This window comes from Myotis lucifugus, unplaced genomic scaffold, assembly GCF_000147115.1.
Source record: "Myotis lucifugus unplaced genomic scaffold, Myoluc2.0 scaffold_509, whole genome shotgun sequence".
NCBI lineage: Eukaryota > Metazoa > Chordata > Mammalia > Chiroptera > Vespertilionidae > Myotis > Myotis lucifugus.
This window is the reverse complement of record NW_005871557.1, coordinates 61,870-74,055: the sequence shown is the minus strand read 5'-3', so window position 1 is coordinate 74,055 and position 12,186 is coordinate 61,870. Positions and strand designations below refer to the sequence as shown.

General features: G+C 46.8%; 1 protein-coding gene across 1 annotated transcript in view; it reads right to left on the bottom strand.

Annotated features, from left to right (window-relative positions):
- Positions 1 to 948: 948 nt before the first annotated feature.
- The window catches only part of LOC102433319 (14-3-3 protein eta), a 23,833-nt gene continuing 12,595 nt past the window's right edge, over positions 949 to 12,186 (bottom strand). The window contains exon 3 of the mRNA XM_023745009.1: positions 949 to 2,397. Coding sequence (XP_023600777.1) covers positions 1,744 to 2,397 — 654 coding nt within the window. The 3' untranslated portion in view covers positions 949 to 1,743. The remainder of the gene's footprint in view (positions 2,398 to 12,186) is intronic.

The window sequence follows — 12,186 nt, the reverse complement described above, 5'->3', positions numbered from 1 at the left end:
GAGGTTCATTTTTCAACTTAAAGACTACTCAAAGCTTTCTTAATATTAATCAGTAAAGGTTATTTCAGGAATCCAGGTTGTGTCCCTAATTAACATTTTATGACACCTAATACAAGAATAATATTAAGAAAATTTGAGGGCCAGCTGCTGTGGCTCAGCGGCTGAGTGTCAACCCAAGCACCAAGAGGTCACTGGCACATGCCCAGGTTGTGGCTCATGCCCAGGTTGTGGCTCAATCCCCAGTGGGGGGCATGCAGGAGGCAGCCGATCAATGATTTTCTCTCATCATTGATGTTTCTCTCTCCGAAATCAATAAAAATATATATATTTTAAAAGGTTTAAAAACAAATTTTTGAGGACATGTATAAGCTCAGTATGTACCTTGAGTTTAAATACCAACCAGTATCCACAGGGTGGGACAAACACCCTCCCTCCCAAGCTAAACTCAGGCCTGGCCTTTCAGAGGCTCCCATTAAGCACCAGTTTTCAGGGAGAGTGAGCGGATAAGAGAGGCTATGTTGGCCCTAACCAGTTTGGCTCAGTGGATAGAGTGTCGGCCTGCGGACCCAAGGGTCCCAGGTTCGATTCCGGTCAAGGGCATGTGCCTTGGTTGCGGGCACATTCCTAATAGGGGGTGTGCAGGAGGCAGCTGATCGATGTTCTCTCTCATCGATGTTTCTAACTCTCTATCCTTCTCCCTTCCTCTCTGTAAAAAATCAATAAAATATATTTTTTTAAAAAGAGAGAGAGGCTATGTTGGCTGGGCTCACAGAAAACTATTTAAAATGCAGGAGTCTTGTGTGTATATTACAAAATGTGTAATGGAAAGAGCAGGCAAAAGAACTTACTGTGTGAAAAACGCTTCATGTTTGAGACACAAACCAGATTCAAGGTGGTGACCTGCTACACAGCTCCTTGAGGAGGGGAAATGAAGACCATACGCCTAGCGATATCCCCAAAGCAGCATTTATTTACCCACTGAATTCCAAAACATTTAATTTAGAAGTCTGGCATTTCAATAATTACCCATCTTGATTGACAGGGGCTGACACACGTGGTGCTGTCAGGATACACAAGGACAATAGCCAAAGGGTTACAAAAAATAAATCCATGATTCTTAAACAATCGCAACCAAAACAAAGTTACAGGTATCAAAACTTTAGATGCACTGCATTTAAGGTTTGTGCACATCATAACTTAAAGAGGCAAAACAAGGCGCTACTGAAACCTCACGTGAACAGTTTATATAAAGCTGACGGAAAGAAGGGAGTGTTCTCTTTGTATCAGCTTCCCTTAACAGTTTTCCATTAGTTGAAGGAAGAAGAGGTGGGAGGGATGAATTCTTTTTTGCATGCACAAGATGTACTGCTTATTAACAAAACACTATCAGCTCATTTTAAATGGACCATTTAAATATCATTGTAGCCGGTTTTGGCTAATTCTCCTTTCTAAACTTCCCCATCGCTTTCACAACTACCAACAGGCATAGTAAAATGCCTCATTCAGAACGCACTTGTCTACACAATTCAAAAGAAAGCTCCCGTGGGCTCCAAGCAACCATCGATCCAGCAATGCCCATGAAGATGGACCTGAAACTGCTTCCCAGGGGGCGGGGGAGCAGATCTGAGTAGCGGTGCTGCCAATACAGAGAGGTTTAGCACTAGGTATTTAGTGATTGTGGCAAGGAAGAATCAGTGATGAGGGGGGCGGTGGGTGGAGGAAGGGCGGGAACCTGCAGGCGCTTCAGTTGCCTTCTCCTGCTTCTTCATCCTGCTGGTCGCTCGTCCAGAGGGTGAGGTTGTCTCGCAGCAACTGCATGATGAGCGTGGAGTCCTTATAGGAATCCTCGTTTAGTGTGTCCAGCTCAGCTATGGCGTCATCGAAGGCTTGTTTGGCTAAGAGGCAGGCCTGCTCGGGCGCATTCTGGATCTCATAGTAGAACACGGAGAAGTTGAGGGCCAGGCCCAGCCGGATGGGGTGCGTCGGCTGCATGTGCTCTTTGCTGATTTCAAAGGCCTCCTTGTAGGCCGCCTCGGAAGCTTCGACCACACTGTTTTTCTTCTCCCCGGAAGCCACCTCTGCCAGGTAGCGGTAGTAGTCGCCTTTCATCTTCAGGTAGAACACCTTGCTCTCGTACTGGAAATCATTGCAGTTCTTGATGAGGAACTTGTCCAGCAGGGCCAGGACGTCGTTGCACACCGTTTCCAGCTCCTTCTCGATCTTCTCCCGGTAAGCTTTCACTTTCTCCAGCTTCTTCTCGTTCCCGTCGGCCATGGTCTTCTGCTCGATGCTGCTGATGACCCTCCAGGAAGATCGCCTGGCGCCAACCACATTCTTGTAGGCCACAGAGAGGAGGTTTCGATCTTCATTGGAGAGAGGCTCGTTGAGCTCCGTCACCTGCAAAATGCCGAAGATATTAACACTGAGATCCTAGTCCGAAAATCTTGGAGAGAAGCCTTCCCTTCATTCTAACCAACAACCCTTCTCGAAAGCAAGATTATGGACAAGCCAGTCTGGAGGAAAACCAATCAGACACGGATCCTATCTGAAGGAAGACTGTAATCTCACCAAAGAAACAAATACTTGAAACTCATAAGGGTTTTGAGAAATCCCTAATCCAGACCTTATAAGATGTTGCCTTCACCTTGGCAGAGGTATGGGGGGAAGGTAACCATGGGAAGGCTGTGAGGGGATGGTACATAAAGGTGGGTGAAAAAGCCCAAAGGTTCAGCTATTCTGCAAAAGATATTCTCGACAATAAGATCGTGCGATTCCTTTGTCAAATGTTCAAAACTTACAGACTAGAAGTCTGTTCCAGATTCTACTCCCAGCTTTATATTATAGAAAGAAGCAATGAAACCTCCCTCATAGACATATTAATAGGTAAGCGCTTCACAGAGGAGATCAAACACCACACAGTCTAATGGCCAGAGTTTCAGCCCGTGTGGTTCCGTGGAATCCCACTGGGACACCCAGCCCTACCTCCCCTAAGACAAAGCGGATGCATTAGGGACAGTAAAGTGCCCCGGCCTCCGCTCTGAAAGGAAGTAGAGCTACTCCGCAGCGAGCTTCACTCCACCTGCCTGACAGGAAACCCTGACTGGCCATCAAGGATGGAAGCACCAACTGCTTTACCTGGTGCTGTTACATGTCACAAGCTGTAACTTCCATTACTTAGTTCTCCATGCTGCCACCTCCAAGCTATGTCATTGGTAGAAAGAACAATGGACTGTGTTGTTGTTAAACTTTGTCCCCCAAAAAGTTCTGTTGAAGTCCTAATCTGTAGTACCTGGTTATGTGACCTTATTTGGAAGTAGGGCCTTTGCAGATATAATCAGTTAAGATGAAGTCATACTGCATTAGGGTGGATCCTACATCCAATGATTGCTGCCCTTATAAGGAAAAGGAGGTTTCGAGGCAAACAAACACAGAGAACACCCTGTGATGGTGGAGGCAGAAACGGGAGTGCTATGTCTACAAGCCCAGGAACACCAATGACAACCAGGAGCTAGGACAGAGGCGAGGAAGAGTTCTTCCCCAAAGCTTCGGAGGGAGCACAGCTCTGCACGTTTCTGCTGTTGTAAGCCACCCAACTGGTGGGACTTTGGGGGGCGGCAATAGGAAACTAATGCAAACTTGGAGTAAAAAAACCTTGGTCTAGGCCTCAGCAAGGCCAGTAAGTTGCTAAACTGGCCTGTATCGTCTATAAAGTAGGGCGATTCCTTAATTATATGACCTGCTGGTCAAGAGAAGCACTTGGGAAACCATAAAATAACCAACAACAGAAAGGTGTTACTGTAAATCAAACCAAATAAGGACAGAACCTCCTCCAGTGGAGGGGAAAAGCCAAGTTCAATGGAGAAAGCTATTAACAGCATATTAAAAACAGACATGCTTAACACGGATTGAGAAGACTGAGCAGTGAAGAATCCGAAATTTTAAAAACGAACATAAGCAACAAATGTAATCATTTTGTGTAAAATTTGGAAACTTGTGCCAAGTTCTTAAAAAAATGAAACAAGCAATTATCCACTACCGCCCAACTCTTCAACAAAGCCCAGACAAAATAAAAATACCAGCTCCCTCTCTAATCTATTTATTTCCCTGTCCCCAGTCCCCCTATTCCTTTGCCATGATCCTTAGCCTGGATTTTCTCCTCCTCTGCCAACTCAATGACTCCAACCCCCTTCTCTCTTCAGCCTTGTCTTTGCCTACAAGCCGCCTCCTGCCCATTCCCCCAGGGCAGCTGTCTGCAAGCCAGGTTCCCCATTCCTCCTCACACTGGCCGAGTGGGGTCTCTTAGCTCTGTGGTCTCTGTGATCTGCCAGTCTTCTCTCTACTCACCCACATCCATGCTCCCTTCAACTCGCTGGAGACCTGTAACCCGACTAGTTTTCTCCAACAGTGAGTACCTTTAATCATCATCTGTTTATTAGAAACATAGTCTTTGTAGATACTTGTTTGATAATTTGGTCTTTTAATAAAGAAACCCTCATAAATCAAAATTCTGTCTCAAATACTCTTAAAGTCTCAGAATGCTTGAATCCTCTAGATTCTAGAGTCTAGAATAACTCTTTTCTGGGGCCAATAGTCAATAAAACATAACCTGAAGCAAGAACAGAATTTGGAGAGCCCCCTAGATCTTATAGTAAGTACATGTGACTAAGCCACTTGACATGGAAATGCTCATGTCTCCATCCGGAGTCCCTGTATACTCCATCCTTGACTGATGAAGCTGCTTGTTAGACTGCTGCAAAGTTACACAAAGTAACTCTCCACAGCGCACCACTGAACCCCAGTGCACATCTGAGACACGTTACATACCACATAGGATGTTTGTACCAGGGGCAGTGTCATTACTTAAGGCCATCTGGAGTTTAGCCTGAGCTCGCGGTGTGACCTGGCATAAATCACCTTTCATCAAAAGCAAAAGGGGGGTCAGCCCAAATGACCTCCAAGGACTGCAGCGCCCAAATCCTAGGCTCCCATTTTTCCTGACAGATAAAAGGCGTGGTGAAGGCAGGAGGCTGATGTTAATGTACATGAAATGTGGGTGTATCTGTGCATTTCAGGAATTCACGTAGCATTCCCTTTCTTCCTCAGGAATAAACGGCCAGAAAAGGCTACTGGGCAGTATTGTTAATGACACCTCCACAAGGAAAATAATTTACTAGGAGGTTTCGTGTTTATGTAACAATCACCTGGTTGCCTGCCAGTCTGAATGAATCACTGTCAGCATCAGCTGAGGGTGACTAACATCACCAGGCAAGCACTGTTCCCAGAACCCAGCCAGGACCCAACTGGATACATTTAAATATGGTATTTTCTTTATCATCCTGGCTTACAATTCAGTTAACAAAGAGAAACTTATGGAATGAAGATAGGTTTATTACTTGATCAAATAACTCAAGAAAACTGGGAGTGTTCCCAGATGGGAGAAAAATTATAGGTCAAAGGAAAATCAGATGGCCCATGAAAACAAAACAGATTCAGAGCCGGTGCTGACTGGCGATACTTATTGTAAATAACCTTCATAATATTAGTCAGCCCAGTTCCCAACACTTCAAAGTCCAAAAGACTGGAGCCAGGAGACCCAGAGAGAAGGCTAGTCCTGCACTAAGCGGGGCAGACACTGGGGGGCGATGTGGCCTAATGGAAAGAAAGGAAAGCAGTACCTGCTGGTCCCAACCACACGGACACGGAACCAACATGATCATCTGGGGACTCTATGGGGATGATTTACTGCGTCTCTACAATCATGGTTCCCAATTAGGAACATGAAGGCAAGACGGAGAATTGTCAAGATGGAAGAGACCTAGACCATAGCTCTCAACCTTTCTTCCACTCGGATGCCGGTTTCAACACTCCTCCCGCCGCAGGTCAGCTGCCCTCCTGCAGCGGCTCAAGGCACTAAGCCTTCGCGTGGCAACCCCATCTGTGAGGGCTCCCCCACCTCTGCTCACAGCCCCCTGCCTCTCCTCCTGCCCTCTCCCCACCTCGTTTCATCCTGTAAATCTTGAATTGGTGGGCCCTGCTCTCCACTTCCTTTAAGAACTGGGCTCCTTGTCAGCCACGGGACTGGTATCCTAACCACAGCCTTGGGCTACACCAACTCCCAGGCCTGGGCACTCCCTTTCCCCTTCTCTCTGCTTCCACATTACACAGCATGACGAAGAAAAAGTCACAAATAACCTGGCCTACCATGAATTCACTTCTCTTCCTATGACACTGCTGGCTTACTCAAAAATCCCTCAGGGCCTCCTCCCACTAACTCACCAGGCAATAAACTATTCGTTTGTGAGTAAAAATAGATCCACTGCTAAAAATAGCATGGGGAGTATTTGGGAAAACTTAAAGTTCTTATTCTGGGAAACAGCCAGCCTCAAAAGTAATACTGAGCAAACAAAAATGCCATCCCCGAGCAGCCAGGCCACAGCTGGGGCTGTTACTTCCCCTGAAAGGCACTCCCACCCTTCACAGCTACTCCACACACTCCCACCCCACCTTCCATAGTCGCCCCACCCACACTACCAGCTAGTTTGCTTTGATACTAGTTTATAACAGAAGAAAACAATTTTCATAAACAATCAGATAAACATAACCACATCATAAAATCTTCAGGCTTCTGTGGCAGAATCCTATACATGTTTTCTTTTTTAAAGTGAGTTAGAGGGATGAAAGCTTTCTTGGCTGACTCTTCAAGTCAAAGCCCTGAAAGTGAGGATTCTGCCTGGTTCCAAGCTGGCAAGTCACCATCCGTCACCACTTGCCCAGGCCTGGAAAGACCGCGCCCTGTCCTCACCAGGGTGAGGCTGCAGGTCTGTAAGGCCACCAGGGGCTCAACTGCAAGCTGAGAGCAGATGAGTTCAGGTAGTTAATATGTACTCAAGCTCAGTATTCATGAAAACAGCCACCCTTGTACCACTGAGACTGCCTGGGTCCTGCTCTTGACATGACTGGACATTTTTGCAGGAACTGGCAGGAGTTAAATACAACCCCATCTGAATGGCATTACTGCAGCACCACACTGAAGGTTTCTGAAGCTGTGCCAGACTCTGATCACAGGAAAGTGCCAACACCCATCACCAGAGAGGAATGCCATGGCAGCAAGGAGGAGGGGGACAGAAACTAGGTGGCCTTCACTTGGACACTAGCAATTTTCCTAACAACCTAAAGCCTGAAATCTGGGGGTCTATAGGCTTATAAAATATAAAGGCAACATAGAAAAACAACTGGTGCCAAGCGCATCCGTTTCTTAAAATACATGTATAATTTAAAATAGCCCTGCACTTAATTCATAGCAGGGACTCAAAGCCCATTCATATTTCAATTAAGCTTAAAAAATCTTGGTCTTCAAGAGAATAAGCAAAATCCTGTCCTGACCAGCTTTTTCAGTGGTTAGAGCATCAGCCTGCAGACCAAAGAGTCTTGTGTTTGATGCCCCCAGTCAAGGGCAGGTACTTCGGTGCCTGCAACCCTGTAGGAGGCAACCAATCAATGTCACTCTCTCGTTGCTCCTCCCCCATCCCCTCCCCCACTCTCTCTAGAATCAATGGAAAAAATATCCTCCGGTGAGGATAAAAAATTAAAATAACTCGGTTGGTTGATGAACCAGGTGGTCACGGTTCCATTCCAGATCAGGGCACATGCCCAAGTTGCAGGCTCAATCCCCAATAGGGGGCATGCAGGAGGCAGCCGATCAATGATTCTCATCATTGATGTTTTTCTCTCTCAAATCAATGTATTTAAAAAATAAAATAAGAGCCGAAACCGGTTTGGCTCAGTGGATAGAGCGTCGGCCTGCGGACTCAAGGGTCCCGGGTTCGATTCCGGTCAAGGGCATGTACCTGGGTTGCGGGCACATCCCCAGTAGGAGATGTGCAGGAGGCGGCTGATCGATGTTTCTCTCTCATCGATGTTTCTAACTCTCTATCTCTCTCCCTTCCTCTCTGTAAAAAATCAATAAAATATATATATTAAAAAAAAAAGATCTTTAAAAAAAAATAAAAATAAAATAAGAGAAAAAGCAAAATCCAAATGTGTGATGTTGCCTTTTATACTCCTCTGCTGCAGCTAAGATCTGTTAAGTAGTAGATTCTGGTTTTATTTCTTTTAATTGACTTGAAAGGAAGGAGGGAGGGAAAAGCAAGCATTGATTTGTTGTTCCACTTACTTATGCATTCATTAGTGGATTCTGTATGTGCCCTAACTGGGAATAGAACCTGAAACCTCAACATATTGGGATGATGCTCTAACCAACTGAGCTACCCAGCCAGGGCCAGTAGATTCCATTCCTAATCAAACAGCAAAAATAACTTACATCTAATAGATGAGCTTATGTGTTCAGGAAGCCCACTGACGTAAAAGGCTTGGAATTTCATCACCGATAATGACAACGGCTAATATACCAGAAATATTATCCCTTAGCCTCACGGGGCACTAACATATGGTAAAGTGAGAGTTCTAAATTTAAGAGTTCAAATCCTGGCTTTACAACTTGACCATGAGAAAATTAAACTCTAAATTCCTTTTGTAAAATAAAGTTAATAACAGTATCTATCCAGAGCGGTTATGAAGATTGACTGAGAACGCACACATGGAATAAGAGACACCATTTACTGAGTGCCTAGTAAGTCAAACGATAAATTCCACAAACTTGATGAATTGTAACATGGAAAATACATTTGGGGCACCCCCTTACCAACTATATTCTGGAAAACAGCCTGCCACTAATATAGAATTCCAGACAGGAGAAAACACATTTTGGGTTCCTTTAAGGCAGTGGTGGGTTCCTTGATTGTGGGAGCTCTTCTGGAGATATTTCAGGAAACCCAAACCCAGACAGGGGCCACCACTCTCACTTCGTGCAGCAAAGCTGTGAACTGTTCGCTATCTGAAGTGCCTTCTAACTCAGATATTGCAAGAATCCAGAGCCTTCTTCCTTCCTCAGACAACAGATGACAAAGCCATAATTACATTTCAAATGTCTGGTTAGTGGGAAACAGGACTCACTCGTTTCTATGTTTCGGGCTGTAGTCCCCGTGTGGTTTTAAGGTTTCACACTAACCAGTGTTGGTGCACCTCAAAGCATCGTTAGCTTTACACTCTGCAGCACGGTTTCTCACCGGGCCGCTCGGCAGCTCTCCTTTTACACGGCACCTGCTCACTTCCCATTTTCCATAATCTCACAGCTGTCGGATAAGAGCCCTTTGCCCCCGCCTGGGCCAGGTGCCTCTTCCTCTCCGACTCGTGTTTCCTTAACTGCAGCTTTGTTTCCTGCACTACCGATACCCAAGCCCTTCCGACGTGTTTCTGCCCACCCTTTGTCAGGGCTGAGAAACACGTGGGGTTCTAGAATCTTTCAATGTCTCTTCCCACTATCATCCTCCATATAAGCTACTACGTATGAGGTGAGGAGCTTGAAGGACTCTTGTATTTCGCCTGAGACATTTCCTGCCTCTCCAAATTTAGGAGTGAGTGGGGAATGGCAGTTCTCAGCTGAGTGAGACACCACCGGTTCCCATGCCCATGACTTTTCTTAGAGCTTACCCACAGCCTCCTCCAGGTGGCGCTGGTATCATTAAAACATCGATCATCACAAGCAGGCAGTATTATTAGATGCCCATTTATATGATAAAGGGAAAAAGAAAAGTTAGAAGAACGAAGACTGAAAATCAGCTTGACAGTTACACCAACATTAGCTTTACACTGCAGAGGACCCAAAGCCCAGATATAAGTTTCAAGGTCACAGAGTGGTGGCCTCAGAACACTCCTCCACTCAGGTGTGCTGCTCCGTTCTCCTCACAGCAGTCTACTTACCTGCCCGGGAAAAAACCCACATAAAGCCAGAGGGCTCCTAGAATTCACTCTTTCCAAAAGCTCTTAAGGCCTGTGACATTAATAAAATGGAGACTTGAGTCTTCTCAATAACATTAAGAATGTAACGTACAGCCCTAGCCGGTTTGGCTCAGTGGATAGAGCGTCGGCCTGTGGACTGAAGAGTCCCAAGTTCGATTCCGGTCAAGGGCATGTACCTTGGTTGCTGGCATATCCCCAGTAGGGGGTGTGTAGGAGGCAGTTGATCGATGTTTCTCTCTCATCAATGTTTCTAACTCTCTAGGCCTCTCCCTTCCTCTCTGTAAAAAATCAATAAAATATAAATTTTTAAAAAAATGTAACGTACAAACATCAACTTAGTTTTCCCACTGACCCTGCCAAGTCCTTTCCAATAAACATATTCCACTAATTTCGATGACAAAAATATTTTTTAATAGAAGAAACAGGCATACTGACACATAAGAAAGGTTCTTATTTTTTTTTTTACAGGAGTTACCTTGAGGAAGTGGCTTATCACAATTCTGAGATGACATGATTACAGCTTGGATTGACTTTTTGATGCTGGCTGGCTTATCCAACCCATCCATCAGTTCAGTTCGGCTATCAGATTCCCCACACATGGCGGGATCCGTGGGTTTGTGAAATACTATACCCCACAAGCCTCAGAGAAAAACTGGACACAAGTCGCTGTGAGAAAGCCTTTTTTCAAGCCTGGATATGAAGAACAGAAAGCCCATGTTTTCTCGCCCCAAACTATTTCTTATGCTGTTTCTCCCTCCCTTCTTCTCTTCCTTCCCACTTGCGGGTGCCTCAGTTTCCTATCGCTCAGAACACACCTTCTAGCCCTTTTGCCGTAACCTCCATTCACCTTCTTTCAGGCCTCATGCCTTCATTCCCCAAAAGGCTCCAACACCCACAGGGTGAAGCCAGGGCCCCCCTAAAATATCCAGAGAGCCCCCCCCCCCTCAATCCCAGCACCACTCAGTTACTGGGGAGAAGAGGTCACTTAAGTGTGACTTGCTGTGTGGACAGAAGTGGCTTTATCGCCAAGAAATTAAAGCTCAGGACCTCTTCCAAGGAAATGAGGCCACATGGCCAGTCCTGATTGTGAAAATTTTCCAAAATGACTATCTTTTCCTTTTATTTTCTTAAACAGGGCCTCCAGCACTGCACAGACTGCAGTTCCAAACCTAGACAGCCCAGGTGTGGGTGAAAAGCCCTTATCTAACCCACACCGTGCCGTGTCACCACTGAGTCAACAACTGGGCTGCGGTTGTGGTTTCCATTTCCAAACCCGCCTTGTTCGTGGGCAATAAGGACACTCCTGGAAACACAACGCTTCGAGCGTGTTTCTTACCTGGATAATCCCAAACCCCGACCTCATCAACATCCTCCATATCACATCAATATCAAAAGCCTTACAAGGAGCTTTTCGGATGACTCAGAAATTTCTGGGCACCTCTGGATGTGTCGCTTTTCCCCTAAGAAATCCCCTCACAGAGGGCAAATGAGCTATGACCCAGGGAAGTAATTCTCAAACTTAAGCCCACTAAAATCTGCCAGGAGAGCCGGTAAAAATGCAGATTTCTGGGGCCCACCCCTCCCTCCCCCATAGTCTGAGACTCTTCGGGTCTAAGGTGGGGCCCGGGCGAATCCTTCCAGGTCTCAGGAGGTTGCACACGGGATGCACAAATAGGCTGGTGGCCGCGGTTGTAGCTCTACCCCTGTGTGACCTTGAGGCAGAGAGAAGTAACGTGCATTTAGAGAGAACGTGAAGATAAGGTTGAGAGACAGGGACAGTAAGAGGATAACTGCAACTCCCAAAAACGCAGGTGGAGGGTGTCTGATCCACGGTTAGGGTGTGGCTGCCCCCCCACCCCCACCCCCGAATCCTCCCCCGGAATCAGGCTGCAGAAGCGATCTGTGGGGGTGATCTGTGAGGGTCTGGAGCATGCAAAGCCACCGGCTCCTCGCGCTCAGGAGTCACGCCTCATCCTCATCCTCAGCTCCGGGGAGATGGGCGCAGCCTCACACCCGGGAGCAGGGCCCCAGGCCCGCCGTCCTCCCGCCCGAGCCCACGCCCAGGCTGCAGGAGGGGGGTCTCCCGCACACAAAGCCGGACCCCCGGGCGTGGGGAGCTGGGACGAGCATGATTCGAGCGAGCCGAGCCGAACAGACCGGAATTACAGACTTCAGGTCGTGGCAGCGAGAAAACAGGAGAGACAGGGCGCCACGAGCTAGGCGATTCTTTATTGCAAGTTGGGGTGCGGAGGAAGGCAAGCGGGGAGTGAGCCCCAAGTCTGCAAGAACGCTCTAGGAGGAGGACTGTGTCTGCCCCCCGACCCCTCG